Source organism: Sardina pilchardus, chromosome 8 (assembly GCF_963854185.1).
Source record: "Sardina pilchardus chromosome 8, fSarPil1.1, whole genome shotgun sequence".
NCBI classification, from domain to species: Eukaryota; Metazoa; Chordata; class Actinopteri; order Clupeiformes; family Clupeidae; genus Sardina; species Sardina pilchardus.
Window position 1 is genome coordinate 21,832,919 of NC_085001.1, and position 15,000 is coordinate 21,847,918.

The following is a 15,000-nucleotide window of genomic DNA, read 5'->3' on the forward strand; positions in this document are numbered from 1 at the left end:
GGCCTGTATACTTACACAATTAGAATATAGAGATGGGGCTAGATACTGCACTCTTAAAACGAATGTGTTGAAAACAACAAACCTTGTTTTAACACGTTTCTGTGTCTAGACAGAGACAGCATAGTTTGTGTTGTTTCTTTTTTTTTATCTGTCACACAATATGTGTGACAAATAACACAACATGTGTTAAAAAAAAACATACTTGCGTTATTTCTTTTGCGTTTTTTTTAACAAAGTATAATGCAGATGGTCTAAAGCTTGGCTGCATATGCCAGACTCCACAATGCACATGACCAAGGTTTTACTCCAACGTTATGGCTCAGATATGCTGGACGGCACTTTAAAGTTACTCACCTGTGAATTTTCTGAATATATTAATACCGTCATCAGGCTTTCAATAACTGATCCTATGGTTGAATGAGTTTAACTGCTTAGCTAATGGCACTGCTGAAAATGAAGCTAATCTATGCAATGTGTAGGTTTATTACCCATAGGACTGCAAAGCATATGTGTGACGTTTTAATTTAATTTAATTGAAACACAATTATCATTTCTTTGTTATGATTTCTACTGTTTATTGTAAGTCATGACTCTCTTCTATGTTCTTATGGTTTTCTAGAGAATAGCCCGATGCATTTCATTTAATGTTCCTATATGCATCCACTTTTGAGAGTATTGCCTTTGATCTGTTTGTCCTTATGAATGCACTAAGTCTCTCTACTAATTGCTAAAGTTCGTTTTTATCGTCATAACTCTTCTTTAATGCTCACACTGGAACCTTGCAGGAAGAATCATAAAATGAGAGGCTAAAATTTTGCTGCATTCAAAAAGGATTTAATGATTCACAACAGCATAATCAAGCTCCAAGTCTTAGACGCACAGTATAATTTTGAATTCATGATAGCTTACTTTTTCACACACTGTCATAAAAGCAGTGATGCTCACAAGCCCAGATAATTAATTTAATTCATCATCAAATGGGACCATAATATTTACACATACACAGTTCAAGTACAAGATCACCACAGCACTGGTGCAGTATTAAATCCTAAAGGGGGAGTTCACACAAATGGTCGGATTCTTTGTAGTCAGCCCCCACAGCCACCCCCCATCCCCACCCCCTTTCCCCCACCTGAATACAGGTATTTTTCTTGCGAATTGCAAGAATTGCATTTACTCTTATTGTTGAATGCTGTGTGGCGGCTAATAGCTGAACAAGCTACAGGCCGCCATTTTGAACCTTCACGGCTTGAATAATACAGGAGGTTTGAATGGACCTGCGGGTCCTCCAAATGAAGCGTGGTAAAGTCCAGGCAGAGAATGGCAGGAACTCTTTCACACATGAATCACTGTCCCTGTTTCTTCCTCGTCAGTAGGAGGCTGCTGTCAGGTAGCTCCCATCTAAACAGGCCAGGCCAAAAAGCAGTCAAAAATAATGGCGCCAAGAGATGGGTGAAAAACAGCAATTCTTCACAAATATTATTGCAATCCTATTTTCTCTTCCCCCCCGCAGTAGCAACCAGCTCTATAGTAAAATACACATAACAAAAAGTGACCACTGTCAGATAAGGGACTCTGAAATGTGAAAAAAAAAAAAAAAAACAGTACATGGCCCTGAAGCCACTGTGCGCTCAGTGGAAGAGTTTAGACAAACTCTTTTGGTCTGGTCGACGGGACCAGAGGTGGCCACTCTCGAGGAGGAGGAGGAGGTGAAGAGGCAGTCCGAAGAAGACACAGTGACCGGGTGCCGAGTGAGTCGGTTAAGATGAAAAACACGACACAGTTTCTCTTCTGGTCCGGTCCTGCCTGGTCACACAGCAGGTGATCTACGGCTCTGTCTGCTATTGAGACACTGCTTAGAGGCAACGAGTCAGACACTGACCACGGTGAGGAGGACACTTGAGAGAGAGAGAGAGAGAGAGCGAGAGAGAGAGAGAAAGAGAGAGAAATAAGAGGGAGAGGGAATGTCTGTTGGCTTGGTGGGCGTGCGCTAATAAATATCAAACAGTCAATAACTTCAGTCTGGGGTGGCTGCCCACTGCCTCTGTCTGGGAAGATTTTTTCTCATGGGGAAAAAAAAATTACAACCGTAGAAAAATGAAGTATCAAAAAAAGAGAGAAACTGAAGTCCTGCTGTATTTACACACACTGTACACACTCACACACACACACACACGCACACGCACACGCACACGCACACGCACACGCACACGCACACGCACACGCACACGCACACACACACAGCCAGTTTGTCCTCTTGTCTCCGATTTGGCACTCCAAAATCTACTTGGGAGAATCAGACGCGCGGTGTGGTGCGGCCACACTTGGTCATACCGAGGTCCGGGGCTTCCTAATGACCAGCTGCACGGGGCCCTCGGACACCGTCTTGATGATGTTCCAAGCATCATAGTGCATCAGGCCCTGCAGGGACCTGCCGTTGATGGCCAGCACCTCGTCCCCGACGTCGATGACTCTGGACTGCTCAGCTGCGCCACCTGTGGGTGAGAGAGGAGAATGTCAGTCAGAGTATGTTGGTGTGATACAAGGGGATTTGGTATGGCAATTGTAATACCAACAGTACGACACCAATGGACCGTATTCCTCCTTGTTAGCATTCATTATTGAGCTATTTTTGTTTTGTGTTGATCAATACATTTTTGTTTAGGATACTGCTATAGAAGCAAGGCCTTGTGATTCCACCACACTGTAAACAGGTTCTAAGCGGTATTCACAACCTCCTCAGCTGAATTTCTAACTCAGTGGATGGCTGATAAATATGTCAGTAGTTTGACTCTTTTTATAACGTATTCACAAATGTACATATTTACAGCAATACAGAACTGCATTGTAGACTGATTAATTCACAGCATTCACGGCTGCTGAACACCACTGCTCCATGCAAAGCACTGGGTCGGTGATGTGCCTGAGACCTGAGAGGATGTTAAAACACAAAGCTGGCAAAATCTGCCACTGCTGCTGTGACCCGTGTGTGGCTGTGCCCTTGCCACAGACTCAGTGGAGTCACAGGGCTGTGTGTGTGTGTGTGTGTGTGTGTGTGTGTGTGTGTGTGTGTGTGTAGAGTGCGAACCTTCGGGGCAATCCAACCTAATCCGCTTAGCTGACCTTGCTGTGTGCCGTTATAGACTGACACCCCTGAAAACTGATCGGTGAGCTGCAGGGCACCCGTCTCCCACCAGAGGAGCCCTCGGCACCGTCCTCGGCCGCCACTTCCGATGCAGTGTGACGTTACCACATTGACACGTTGTTTTTGAGTTTTGGGTTACAACCTTGCTTTCATATTGAGCTGACCTCCACAAGGACATACTGAGTTTGCATTTAACTATGTCCCTCCATGTACTCTAAACTCGGAAAGAGCAGGACTTAATACTACTGTAGGTGTTATAGCTAATAGTATTTTATACTATTCTATACTGTATACACAATTCATTAATTCATGTGAGGACAAACGTTGATTTCTTTTTGACGTTACCTTTAAAGACACGCTTGATGTTGAGTGGTCTGTCACCATGGGCGGAGGCCTTGCCTCCATCTAGACTGAAGCCAAGGCCAGCAGAGGTCTTCTGCAGCTCCACGCTGAGCACCCCGTCCGCCCCCACCTCCACCACTACGGCACACACAGAGGGACATTTCAGTCTCCACAAACTAATAGAACACATTTTGTGAGATCTGTAGGTGTAGATCTATCACTAGAACCAGCTATAACACTGTGGAACTTCTGAAGAGCAGAATATGCTAGCGTGTTTATCACCTGCGCCTGTTGCCCTGCCGTGGTCCCTGCAGGCCAGAGGTGAGGAGTGCACAGCGTTTAGGCCGGGTTCATGTCTGGGGGACGACGCCTCGCTGTCCTTTCCCCGCTGGATGACCACCAGGGCCTGTCTGGGGAGCCTGGTCTGGTGCAGACAGGACAGGGCCTCGCCGTGGGTCAGTCCTCTCAGGCTGGTGCCGTTTATGGACAGGATGGCGTCCCCTCGGTGAATGGTGCCTTCCACACCGGCAGCACCCCTGGTGAATACGCGATGGACCTATCCAGCAGAAAGGCAGAGAAAGTCCCTTTAAAGGTCTCTTGGAATAAGCCACTCAGAATCTTGATCAAGGAGTGCAGTGTGCAGATATCATGTGCACTTCATATGTTTAGCACTAGGGGGCAATAGAGAGTATTACTCATGCAACATTATGCAAGTACATACGTGTGTGTGTATGTGTGTGTGTGTGTGTGCGTTGTGTGTGCGGGTGAGTGGGTGAGTGGGTGTTTGATGTTCAAGATAACACGATTGCTTTCCTGAGGGCAAAGCACCTTAGGAATTAAGGAAGACTCAGGGCACTGTATCAGAAAGTCAGGAAGTCATTATCTAAATATCTGTCTTTAAGACAAAGATCGGCTTGGGTCATCACGCGCCCATTTGGTAGATATAAGCGTAGAGGCAAAAACAAGCCACGCCACTTACTGTCACTGATTTCTGTTCCAGGTCAATGCCTCCAGCGATACTGAATCCTAGGCCAGAGCCCTCCTCCTTGGTAAGCACGACAAAGTAAACGTCCTCTTTGATCTACAAGGGAGGAGAGAGATGTCAGTAACCTCACACTACCCCCAGTGAAGGCAGACACAGGACTTTCATGGGCTAAAGTTGCTTATGCTGGTGTTAGTCAGCTCTTATGAATAATGAACGCCTATTTCAATGTCAGATAAACAAAATACAAGTTGTATTCTAATGGTTTGTGTGTCTTGAAAAGCGCTCACACATTCTGCTAGCAACTACACACACACACACACTCATACACACGAGGAAACAGTCGAGAAGAACAAATAAAATGGCACTTCAGACTTCAAAGAACTCGCTATGTGAAAGCTTTTGATCACCCTGACAGTAAAAGCATAATTCAAGATGAAAGGATGCAGGAAAGTAGAGAATAAAAGGAAAATAAATAAAACTCATACGTTCATGGAGGGCTGTAGGCGTCCTATGAGGGAAAGGGAAAGGAAAAGTGTCTGGGGAAATGGGAAAATAGCACTGACTCCAGATCAGTTCAGTACCTCTGCCTGGGCCTTGGTGTCGTCGATGAGGGTCACTGTGTCCACTTTCGCTCTCAGGGTGGTGAGCACGTCTCGTAGCTTGCTCTGCTCCAGGGAGGCCACCGACAGCTTGCCGAGGCTGCCAAACAGACACGCATCATTGGTTTTGGCCACGGCACTGCATAGCTCCGTCAGAAAATAACAAGCCCCGCTATTCCTTTCAGATACAATCTACCCCCGTCTGCACGCTACAAAGAGAGACATTATACCGCAGAGCACGTTTCAAGCTGACACACAATACCAGTATTTTCACGCTGGGTATGGAATTGATGGATCCACTTAAGAGAGGAACCGGAACATCCCACTGCTCGCAAACCCCGTAGCCCCCGCAAACTTTTTCTCTCTCTCACTTTCCCCTCTCACGTGCTATTGAGTTACAGTCACACAGAGATGGCTTTTATCATGCTGGTTCTTACCTGACGGACCAGCTGGGAGAGGCTGACGTCTGTCCGTTGGCTCTGGGCACTTGGTAGTGGTTCTCATCCAGTGCTGACCCCTGCTGGCTGCCTTCACTCCTGCTCATCCTGGAGGTCACCAGTGTTTGGGGCAGACCCTCGGAACACGGGTCAGCAGGCTTGCGTGGTCGCACCTCCAGCTCGGTCTTGAAGGTGACGCTACTGGCTGGCTCGCCAGATGAGGATGAGGAGGAGGAGGAGGAAGAGGAGAAATCCTCGGTGCAGAGCTTGTCAAGCTCAGGCATGCTCAGGGCACGCAGCTCCCTCAGCCTGGAGCGAGACAGGCCTCCAGGGCCCCGGGAGTTACGCTGCCTCAGCACGGGGGGCGCTAGAGAGCAGCGGTCCGCTTTGGGTTCCTCCAGAACAGGGTCCACGCCACAGCCGGAGGCTCGGGAATCTGAGGTCCTGACCTTATGCAATTGGGGCGACGGGGGCGGCGAGACGGTATCATCTGCGTACGAGCTCAGACTTCGTCTCAGTGAGCGGGAGCAGTCCATCGCACCATTCCCATTGGCCGAGCCCACGCAACCCGACAGCGTTCGGTTGAGCTGGGGCTTGGCGGTGTAGTATGGAACGTCAATACAGCGGACCACTGCCTTGTCAAAACTGACCAGGTTTTCAAAGGACTTGATCCTCTGGCGCACAGAGAAGGGGTTGGGGTCAGCAAGACCTCCAATGTCTGTGGAGTAACTCCTGCGATCCATTGCTTTCAGGTACAATTTGGACCTGTTTGACCTCAGGTGATCACCAGCGTCCAAAAGACTGGCCATTCTAAGGCTGTGATCCCCTGACCCGTTGCTCAAGGTGCTCAGGCTTTTGTCAACAGTTTCTGTAATGCTAACCGCTGTATATGTCTGGGGGGAATTATTATTACATTTGGGGCTTGGCGTGCTTAACCGATTCGGCTGGGCCTCGGATTTTAAATGACTTGAGTTTAGGGCCCCAGCAGTCCCCTTGCTTTCTGGGACTGGGCTGGAGCTGGATGGGTTCACAGTTTGTTTGCGTGTGAGGAGGGGTGTGGAAGATGAGGTGGGGGAGGATGACGAGAGCCGCACCTCGATAAACGTCCTCTGAGTTGTCGCCACGTCCGACTTGTCTTTATCGCTCAGCTTCGAAGGTTCCTGAGATAACGGTGTCGTCTGTTGGACAGAACTAGTCTCTTTCGAACTGCTTGCTACATTAGCCTGCACAGGAGATACGTTTGTTCCTGCTGCGCTACACACGTTCTTCTCCTGAGTTCTTTCACACAGTCGACCCGAGGAAGAAACACTACCCTTCTCTGAGGTCCTGGTTACTCTTGGGCTGCCAACAGAGACGACTCTTTTGACCTGGACTTTGGGGGACTGGAGTGGGGAAGCGCTTTTTCTCTGCACTGGACTTTCAGAACGTGCAGGTTTGGCGAGGGACTGGTCACTGTTCTGCGCTCTGCTCTTACTCTTTATGGTCAGGCCTTTCAGTTTGGGGGGATTGCTCTGCGACTTAAGAGTTTTATTGTCTTGGGGCTGTAACTTACAGTTGGCCTGGGGATGCTCCTTCACTCCAGGACTCCTTGGCGTGTGAGCAGAGGAGTTATTCTGCGTAAGAGTCGTCCTCGCCTCGCTCTGACTTGTCTGACCTTTCTCTTTCTCTTTCGCTGTCAGCGCTGATGCCTTTCCACCTGATTTGGCATCGTTGCTTTTGGGTGCCTTCGACTCGGCTCCGTTGGAAGCGGGCGTTGGTGAGGCGCTGCGCACTCTCTCCGAACTCTGTGGGGAGTTGGCCAGCAACCGCGCTGTCCTCTGCTGACTGCGTGGAGTGATGTGGTTCTGAGTGACAGGGGTGCTAGTGATGCCCGGTGGGCACGACTGGGCAGTTTTGACAGGTGCCAAAACCTTTTCATTAGCCTCCTTCGTGCCGTTGACAGCCTCGGCAACAGACGCAGGCACAGCCGTCCCAGCAGAGGTGCATTCCGGGTCTGGTTTGGCCAAAGTGTTCTGACTTTTGCCATTAACAGCTAAGCTGCCAGAGGACTGGGTGAACTGGGCACTTGGAGATGCAGGGAGCAAAGGGCTGGAAGTTGCCTGTTCAAACACAGCTTTATGGAGAGTATCTGAGGCTGGCGAGTGCTCTGTGTTACTTACGGAGTCGTCCTGAGGAGGGGGTGGTGGAGTGTAAGATGGAGGAGAGAGAGGCCCATTAATATTTAGGTGATTTGGCTCTGCTTCTGCAGGAGCATCGTAACAGATCTCCACCTCTTCCTCGTCAGTGTCTTGGGGGCAAGCGCCAGTGCCCGTGGTATGGTCCGGGTCTTTCTTGTTTTCCTGAACTGTCCTGTCAGTGGTCGAGTCGCTCTCTGAGTCGCTGTCCTCCACCGAGCCGTACATGCGCTTGGGCTCCGGTCCGGGCCCAGACTCGGGCTTCTCGCCATTGGTCTCGGACGGAGATGCCTCCGTCTCCGTCAGGTGGCCAAAGTTCCGCGAGTAGTTGTTCAAGAACGTCTTCCCCGCCGGCAACAGGCCACCACGGGTTCCTGAGTCAAGCGTGGAGAACTCCAAGAGGCTGGGCCGTGCCGGGGCCTGAGGTTGACCCTCGGAGCCTCTCTCCTCGTCCTCCCGTTGCGGGGCGGAGCTGCCAGCGGGGTCCGTGGTGGTTTCTGAGCTTCCTGCCTGATGTGCGCCCGTTGAGTTGTCGCGTTGCTCCTGCTTGGAGAGCTCGGTGATGAAGTCGTCGATATCGGTGACGGGCACATCGTTGCTGTGGCGCTCCTGTGAGTTTAGGTCGGAGGAGGAGGAGGAGGTGCGCTCCTGAGTTGGAATGCTCTTGTCTTCCAGGCAGCCATTTTCCTCCAAACTAGTTCTCCAGGAATCTGGAATTCTGGAAGGTCCATCACAGCTTGATGACATCATCAGGCAGGAAAGTCGATCTACAGCTGTTGGAATTGGAGACTAGGATGAGAATCTGAATACACAGGAAATAGTTCCACATTTCTCACATGTGTCTTGCACTGCAATAAAACGGCAGGCTGAGTTAGAGAAGTAGTATAGCACGATTTTAATGGACGTCCATTAATAGGAGCTGTTACTTAAATGCAACACCACACTCAAAGTAATAGAAGGTCAAAGTTAACACGAGGCGTCTGTTTTATAAATTACCATCAATCTTTAATCCATCTTCTAAATGAAAACCATTGCACATTACACCCGCCTTACCCGATACCTCTTCTCATCCAAACATGGCTGGATTTGTTATTGTCTCAATGATAAATACTACAGTCCATTACACAGAAGAGTCCTGCTTAGACCATTATACTGTCTACCTAGTATAATTCACTTCCTATGTGAATATCAGGTAACTGGGAAAACTGCTGCAGACTTCAGTAAATTCCATGTACACATCAAGAGTTCAGCTTGACGTCAAGGTGAACTAGACCATTTCCAATTCTTACATAATCCAAAGCTATTATCCACGGTGTGAAATTATATTTCATACATGGTCTTTGGATTATGGAATAGACAGCTCAAGTTACATAACGTCGGTAGGTACACTCTCCTGAGTCCCACACATATTGAGGTACCATATGTGTGTGTGTGTGTGTGTTAAGACATGATGGACAGTGTATGCATACTGGTATAGCATGCATACATGTAAGCTACACATGAAAATGCTCAAAACAGACAAACAAACATGCAGGGACAAACAAGTATAAGCAGCGCTACCAGGCTTGTTTCTAGTCTTAAATCTACTGCTGTTATTGCTGTGAGTAGTTCTTTCGGTAATTGCCCAAGACTTGACATGACTAATGATTACAAATGGCAAGGCTGCCGTGGGAGTGGTGGTAACTCTCTGCTCATATCAATCACTGCCTAGCAATAATCCCTGTGTCAACTTTCTCATCAAGCCAGCCAAAAGAGAGGATCATATTTACCACCGTTACAAATTACGCATAGCGTGGTTTTCAGTTTGCATTTTTATGTTTATGTTGAAGGCCTTTTAGGACAAAATCATCAACAGTAACTGGATTAACTGTCAGAGGGTGGGGTAAAGCCCTTTTAATGATTCAGTGATTAATGGAATGATTCAGGATTCTAAAATATGAATTGAGATGACTTGAATGTTAAAATACTCAAGTAAAGAACATTAAAAAATGACCGTTGTTTCTGCTGGACCACTCAGTGGTCAGTGCTCGGGCCCTACTCACAGCAACAAGGAGTCAAGCTGGGCTGGACAAAGTACGAGGAGGACAAGAAAGAGAAGCTAGTGTGCAGTGGGAACTGTCGACCTACTCCTACAAATCTACTGTCTAAGGTAATAAGTTAATCAATAGTCACCATGGATACAAAGCCCGCTGCTTGCAGTTCCCTTTGTGGTGGAGAAGGGTACTGCCAGTAAGAGAGAGGCTGCTGAGCTCCTACGTCTTAAGGCAGCGTGAGGAAAGACAGACTGGTCTCTTAAGTGCAGTCCGGGGGATTTTTGGGTCACAGTATACAGTGTTGAGAAGGACATTAAAGAACAAAACAAGAACCAAGACCACCAGCAGCTGGGAGTGAGGCTAGAATGTTAGGCTTGGTGAGGGGACTGTTCATTTTGGTGTTTCGATGGTGAGTGTTTTATGGGGTCGGGGGGGGATTTGTGACACACAGCTTGGGGGTTAAGGGGGCATTTTAAGGGGAGACTGATGGAGCACTGCAGTCTCTTGGAAGGGGAGTGGGGAGTGGGGGAGGTGGGGGGCATTTTGCGTGAAAGCTTCTAAAAGCTGGCCTAGATAGGTACTTCATAGGTGGTGAGTGAACCCTTCAAATAAAGACTCTGGTTATAAACAAAGCTATAACTGAAGCTCTGATACAAATGTGTCCTAAGATACACAAGTATCACAAGTGTTTTGACATTCCCCCCCCAACAGCGTCCACAGGAGGACCCAAAGTAGGGGGTAAGAGTCCATCAGTAAGAGCTGCATAACTGCAAAGAAAGACACACCATCGTGCCACCACAAACCACCGCTGTGGTCCTCGTCACATCTTGCGGGGGAGGCTCACCTGAAACGGGTTTCTGAATCTCTAAGGTCAGTGTTACGGGAAGGTTGTGCATCAGATCGCAGATCTCCTGATAGGACGAGGCGCAGACCAGGGTGTCCCCGATCGCCACGATCTCGTCGCCCACGCTCATCTTCCCCATGGATTCCTGGCAGGACACAGAAAGGAGGGAGATTGGAGAAGGAAAACAAGCATGCCTGGAAAACCACTGAGGATGAAGCAATGTCTTAGACATACACACACATGGACACACACACACACACACACACATACACACACACACACACACATATTCATACACACTAACAGAGGCATGGAAGCACACTTAAACACACACACACACACACACACACACACTTTGCCATTTTATGCTGCTTCTTCTATTTTTTAACTAGGACCGGGTAGTTGTAAATCTGTTATTTTTTTATTGCTTTTTACTGGTGTGCAAAGGTTTCTCAATTTGTGGACATCCAAATCCATCCAAGTACACAGAAGAAACATTATAGAGGACACAACGGGATTAACTATTCTTAGTTTAATGTGTTTTGCAAACGTCTGTAGAGACTGTGTGTGTGTGTGTGTGTGTGTGTGTGTGTGTTTGTCTAAGAGAAATAAAGTGGGTATAACTTTATGTCTTTGTGTGTGTGTGAGTGTGTGTGTGTGTATGCGTATGTGTGTTTCTGACCTGGACACAGAGATATAGTTTTTTAAGAGAGAGAGAGAGAGAGAGAGAGAGAGAGAAAGACAGAAAGAGAGAGAGAGTTGTCTTAATCATCTGCTGTGCACGAGATAAAATGCAACATTCTAGCTCATTATGGGGGCAATCATTAAATGTCTCTGTTAAATGGGGAGATAAGTCGACAAGACAAGCTAAGACCAATCAGTGAACACAGACAGATAAGAAAAAAAAGAAAAGACAGACAGACAGACCAACAAACAAATGGAGAGATGGAACAGATTGGGAGACTCCCACAGACAGACAAACAGACAGACAGAAAAACAAACAGACAGACAGACAGACAGACAGACAAACAGACTGATAGACTGACAGACAGACGGACAGACGGACAGACGGACAGACAGACAGACAGACAGAGAGACAGACAGACAGACGGACGGACGGACGGACAGAGAGACAGACAGACAGACAGACAGACGGACATAGGATGCATGCGTACCCTCTCTGCGGCGCCGCCCGGCCTCAGGCCGGTGATGATGACCTTGAGAGGGGCCGACTTGATCTCCAGGTCCAGGCCGAACGACTCGCTCTCGCTCCTCCGCAGGACCACCGTCTCGATGGTGCAGATGCCCGCCAGCTCGCTGGGCTCGCCGCGCCGGCAGTGGTGGGTGCCGCGGCAGGCCGAGCGGGTCAGGGTGCCCGTGTGGCCGGGCAACGATGGCACGGGTGCGGCTGCGGAGACGGGCTCGTCGCCCTTGGCGCGTTGGGGGGGGTTGGGGCACTCGATGCTCATCATGCTCTTGACGCGCGTGACGGCCTTGTGCTCCAGCTTGGGCGACCGCTTGGGTTCGGGGGGACCATCGCGGTACGACTCCTTCTTCACCCCCAGGTTACTTGCTCCTCCTGCGCCTCCTCCTCCTCCTCCCCGGTCGTGGTCGAAGCAGCGTATGGGCATGAAGGGCGACTCGGCTCCGGGCGGCACGATGCCTCCGTCCTCCGACTCCAGCGAGCTGTTGCCCACCGTGCCGCCTCCGCCGTCCTGGCTCTCCTCGTCCACCTCCACCGACGACGTCGCCACCACGATGCCCGAGTCGTCCTCCTGCAGACGGGCCTGCAAGTCTGTGGCGGCCCCTGCCATCGTCGCCGCCGCCTCCCGGTGCGCCGGCCTTCGGTAGAGTCCCGTCGGCGTCATGCCATCCTCGGGGTCGCCGTCGTCGTCGCTGGCCTCGTCCTCGTAGCAGATGACCCGCCGCTGGCGGAGCAGGGGGCTGCGGACGGAGCTGGGGCTGCTGCCCACGCTGGCCTGCCTCGCCACCGGACCGCACGCCTTCCCAGCAGCCTCGGCGTACATGGCCTCCGCTCCCACAGAGCCGCTGGGCTTGTACCCTACAGGAGAGGAGGAAGGGGCCAGAGCAAACCGGGATGTCAATCATCTGTTTTTCATTTTTAATCGTTTTCATGACTTTCCTGAATTCATAAACGTTGTTTATTTAGATTTTTTTCGTTTGTCCGATCCCAAAAATACTTCTAATCTGAAGCATGGCGTTAACCATAATTGCCAAGCAACATAAAACACTTGAGAGAGTTCATTCGCATACTCTTGATCTACTCCATTTCCTCATTCAAATGGGGCGTTATGAAATTGCTGCTCTCTCGACTTGAACGAACGGAATGTTCCCGTTGGATAATTAAAGAAATACAATATGCGGAACGATGACTAGCTGCAAAAGGCCAGATAGGGGATGTCCTGGGATATCGGTCCTGATGATTCATAGAATTCCTTTTGTCCAATCAGAAATGAGTAAATAGTTTGACCGGACCTACAGTGTAACTGTTACTAAAAAAGCTAAATAGTGTTTTTTAAGTATGTTTACTGTAAAGGTTGACATTCCAGATTATCTGATGTGAGGAGGCTGATGATTGGTTGTTTTTATCAAAAACTGATGCCACCTTAAAACATGACGGTCTTGTGTGAGGGCCATGATTCACGAAGAGCGTTACTCGAGTGTTTCCACAATACAGGTGTATCTATTTGCTTGTGTCTTACCAAGGGGCTGCACCCCTGACTCATCCAGCAAGGTGCTGCAGCTGCGGTGGTGGAGCATGTCGTCGTCGCTGGAGCCCATCGCCATGGTTTCCGAGAGTGAGGACTGGCTGGGGATGTCTTGGGAGAAGTACTGCGACAGCTCAGCCTCTGAACTCAAAGACCCTTGCTGCATCCGGCGTAAACAAACAGAGAGAGATGATCAGACCCACAGCACAGCACCTCAGGGGGGGACTGAGTGACAAAATGGCTGCCAGCGATGGGAACCAATAGGGGCAGAGCACAGGGGAGCAGTTGATTGTTGGGGAGAGGAAGTGCTAGCGGTGCGGGCAGCTCAGTCACAGCCGCCGCCTCAACCTTCCTCTGACCCCCAATCAATTACCGGTGTGGGAGTGTGGGCGCAGACTCAGGGGTAGTTTGTATTAATTAGGCACTCTGGTTGAGCGCTTCTCAAATAAAGACAAAAGGAGGTGTGCTGAGGGTCACAAGTGTTTATGTGTGTTTGTTTGTGTGTGTGTGTGTGTGTGTGTGTGTGTGTGTGCTTCTGTGTAGATTTGTGCAAGTGTGTGCGAAAGTGGAGCATCTCTTCAATAAAGATTGATAGCGAAAGAGATAACTTGTGCTTGTGTGTGTGTGTGTGTGTGTGTGTGTGTGTGTGTGTGTGTTTTTGTCCGCACGTGTGGGAATAAAGTAGAGAAAATGTAGAGAAATGTTAGAGCACACAAAAATGTGTCCATTTCTCTCTAAGTAGGAGTGTGTTTGTGTGTGTGTGTGTGTGTGTGTTTAAGTATTTAGATGCATGTGTGTAATGTATGCTGCATATATGTGTACAATGTTGGCATGCATACAGTACAAAAATTACTGTAAAATGTTTGTGTGTGTGTGTGTGTGTGTGTGTGTGTTTACCCTGCTGGCTGGCTCCAGGAATCTCTTCATAGTCCAGCTCAGGTTGCCCTCTACCTGCTTGGCTTTGACAGTTGGTGATGGGCTCTTTGATGGGAGACCTGGGTGTACACATGTGCACACACAAAGATAGAATCAAGGCCATGAAGTGAATGCACTAAATTGCACTCTGGACATGTACTGACCATGGTATAGGAGGCCAAAGACACATGTGCATGTCCTCAGAATAATGTATGTAAATCAACAACATGCTACAAATAAACAAATGCATAATAATCTTGTCTGATTGATATTACAGTGGTACAGTAATCTCCTGTGTATTAGCAGCATGGTGTATAAGCCGCAGGACAGTGTTTTATGCAACTTAAAAAAACAAAACCATATTAACTGCCCTTGTGCATTAACCTCATTGCTGAAGAAATCAATCTAAATCAATGTATAAGCGTAATAGTTGGAAAATGACAGTATTTCTTTTGAAGACAAGGGCACAGCGGTATTGTGGAAAGGGCCAGTCTGCCGAGAGCCTCTGGGCTGGACCTACCGAGTGTGTGTGATGAGTGGCTGTCCTTGCTCAGGCTGTCTCTGTGTGTGGAGCGGGCAATAACATCGTCCATCTCCTGCTCGGACACCTGCAGACAACAACACAAGAGTGAGACTCCGCGAGTCCACCCTCCCCTCTCAGAGAGAGACACACACACACACACACGCGCGCCATGCCACACATTTACCGCCTCACCCCGCGCAAGACAACGCTGTCGGAGCGGAGAGAGAGAGACGGGCATCGGGGTGAATGCTTCTGAGCTCTCTGGTGGTTCTGT

General features: G+C 49.0%; 1 protein-coding gene across 2 annotated transcripts in view; it reads right to left on the reverse strand.

Moving 5' to 3' along the window:
- Nucleotides 1-1,131: 1,131 nt before the first annotated feature.
- pdzd2 (PDZ domain containing 2) overlaps nt 1,132-15,000 on the reverse strand; it is a 74,823-nt gene continuing 60,954 nt past the window's right edge. For both annotated transcript variants that reach the window (XM_062543216.1, XM_062543217.1), the window contains exons 14-24: nt 14,724-14,811; nt 14,186-14,283; nt 13,283-13,448; nt 11,735-12,621; nt 10,560-10,704; nt 5,509-8,455; nt 5,054-5,171; nt 4,467-4,568; nt 3,770-4,043; nt 3,491-3,625; nt 1,132-2,495 (exon numbers count right to left, since the gene is read on the reverse strand). In XM_062543216.1, the coding sequence (XP_062399200.1) occupies nt 2,329-2,495; nt 3,491-3,625; nt 3,770-4,043; nt 4,467-4,568; nt 5,054-5,171; nt 5,509-8,455; nt 10,560-10,704; nt 11,735-12,621; nt 13,283-13,448; nt 14,186-14,283; nt 14,724-14,811 (5,127 nt within the window). In that variant the 3' untranslated portion in view covers nt 1,132-2,328. The remainder of the gene's footprint in view (nt 2,496-3,490; nt 3,626-3,769; nt 4,044-4,466; nt 4,569-5,053; nt 5,172-5,508; nt 8,456-10,559; nt 10,705-11,734; nt 12,622-13,282; nt 13,449-14,185; nt 14,284-14,723; nt 14,812-15,000) is intronic.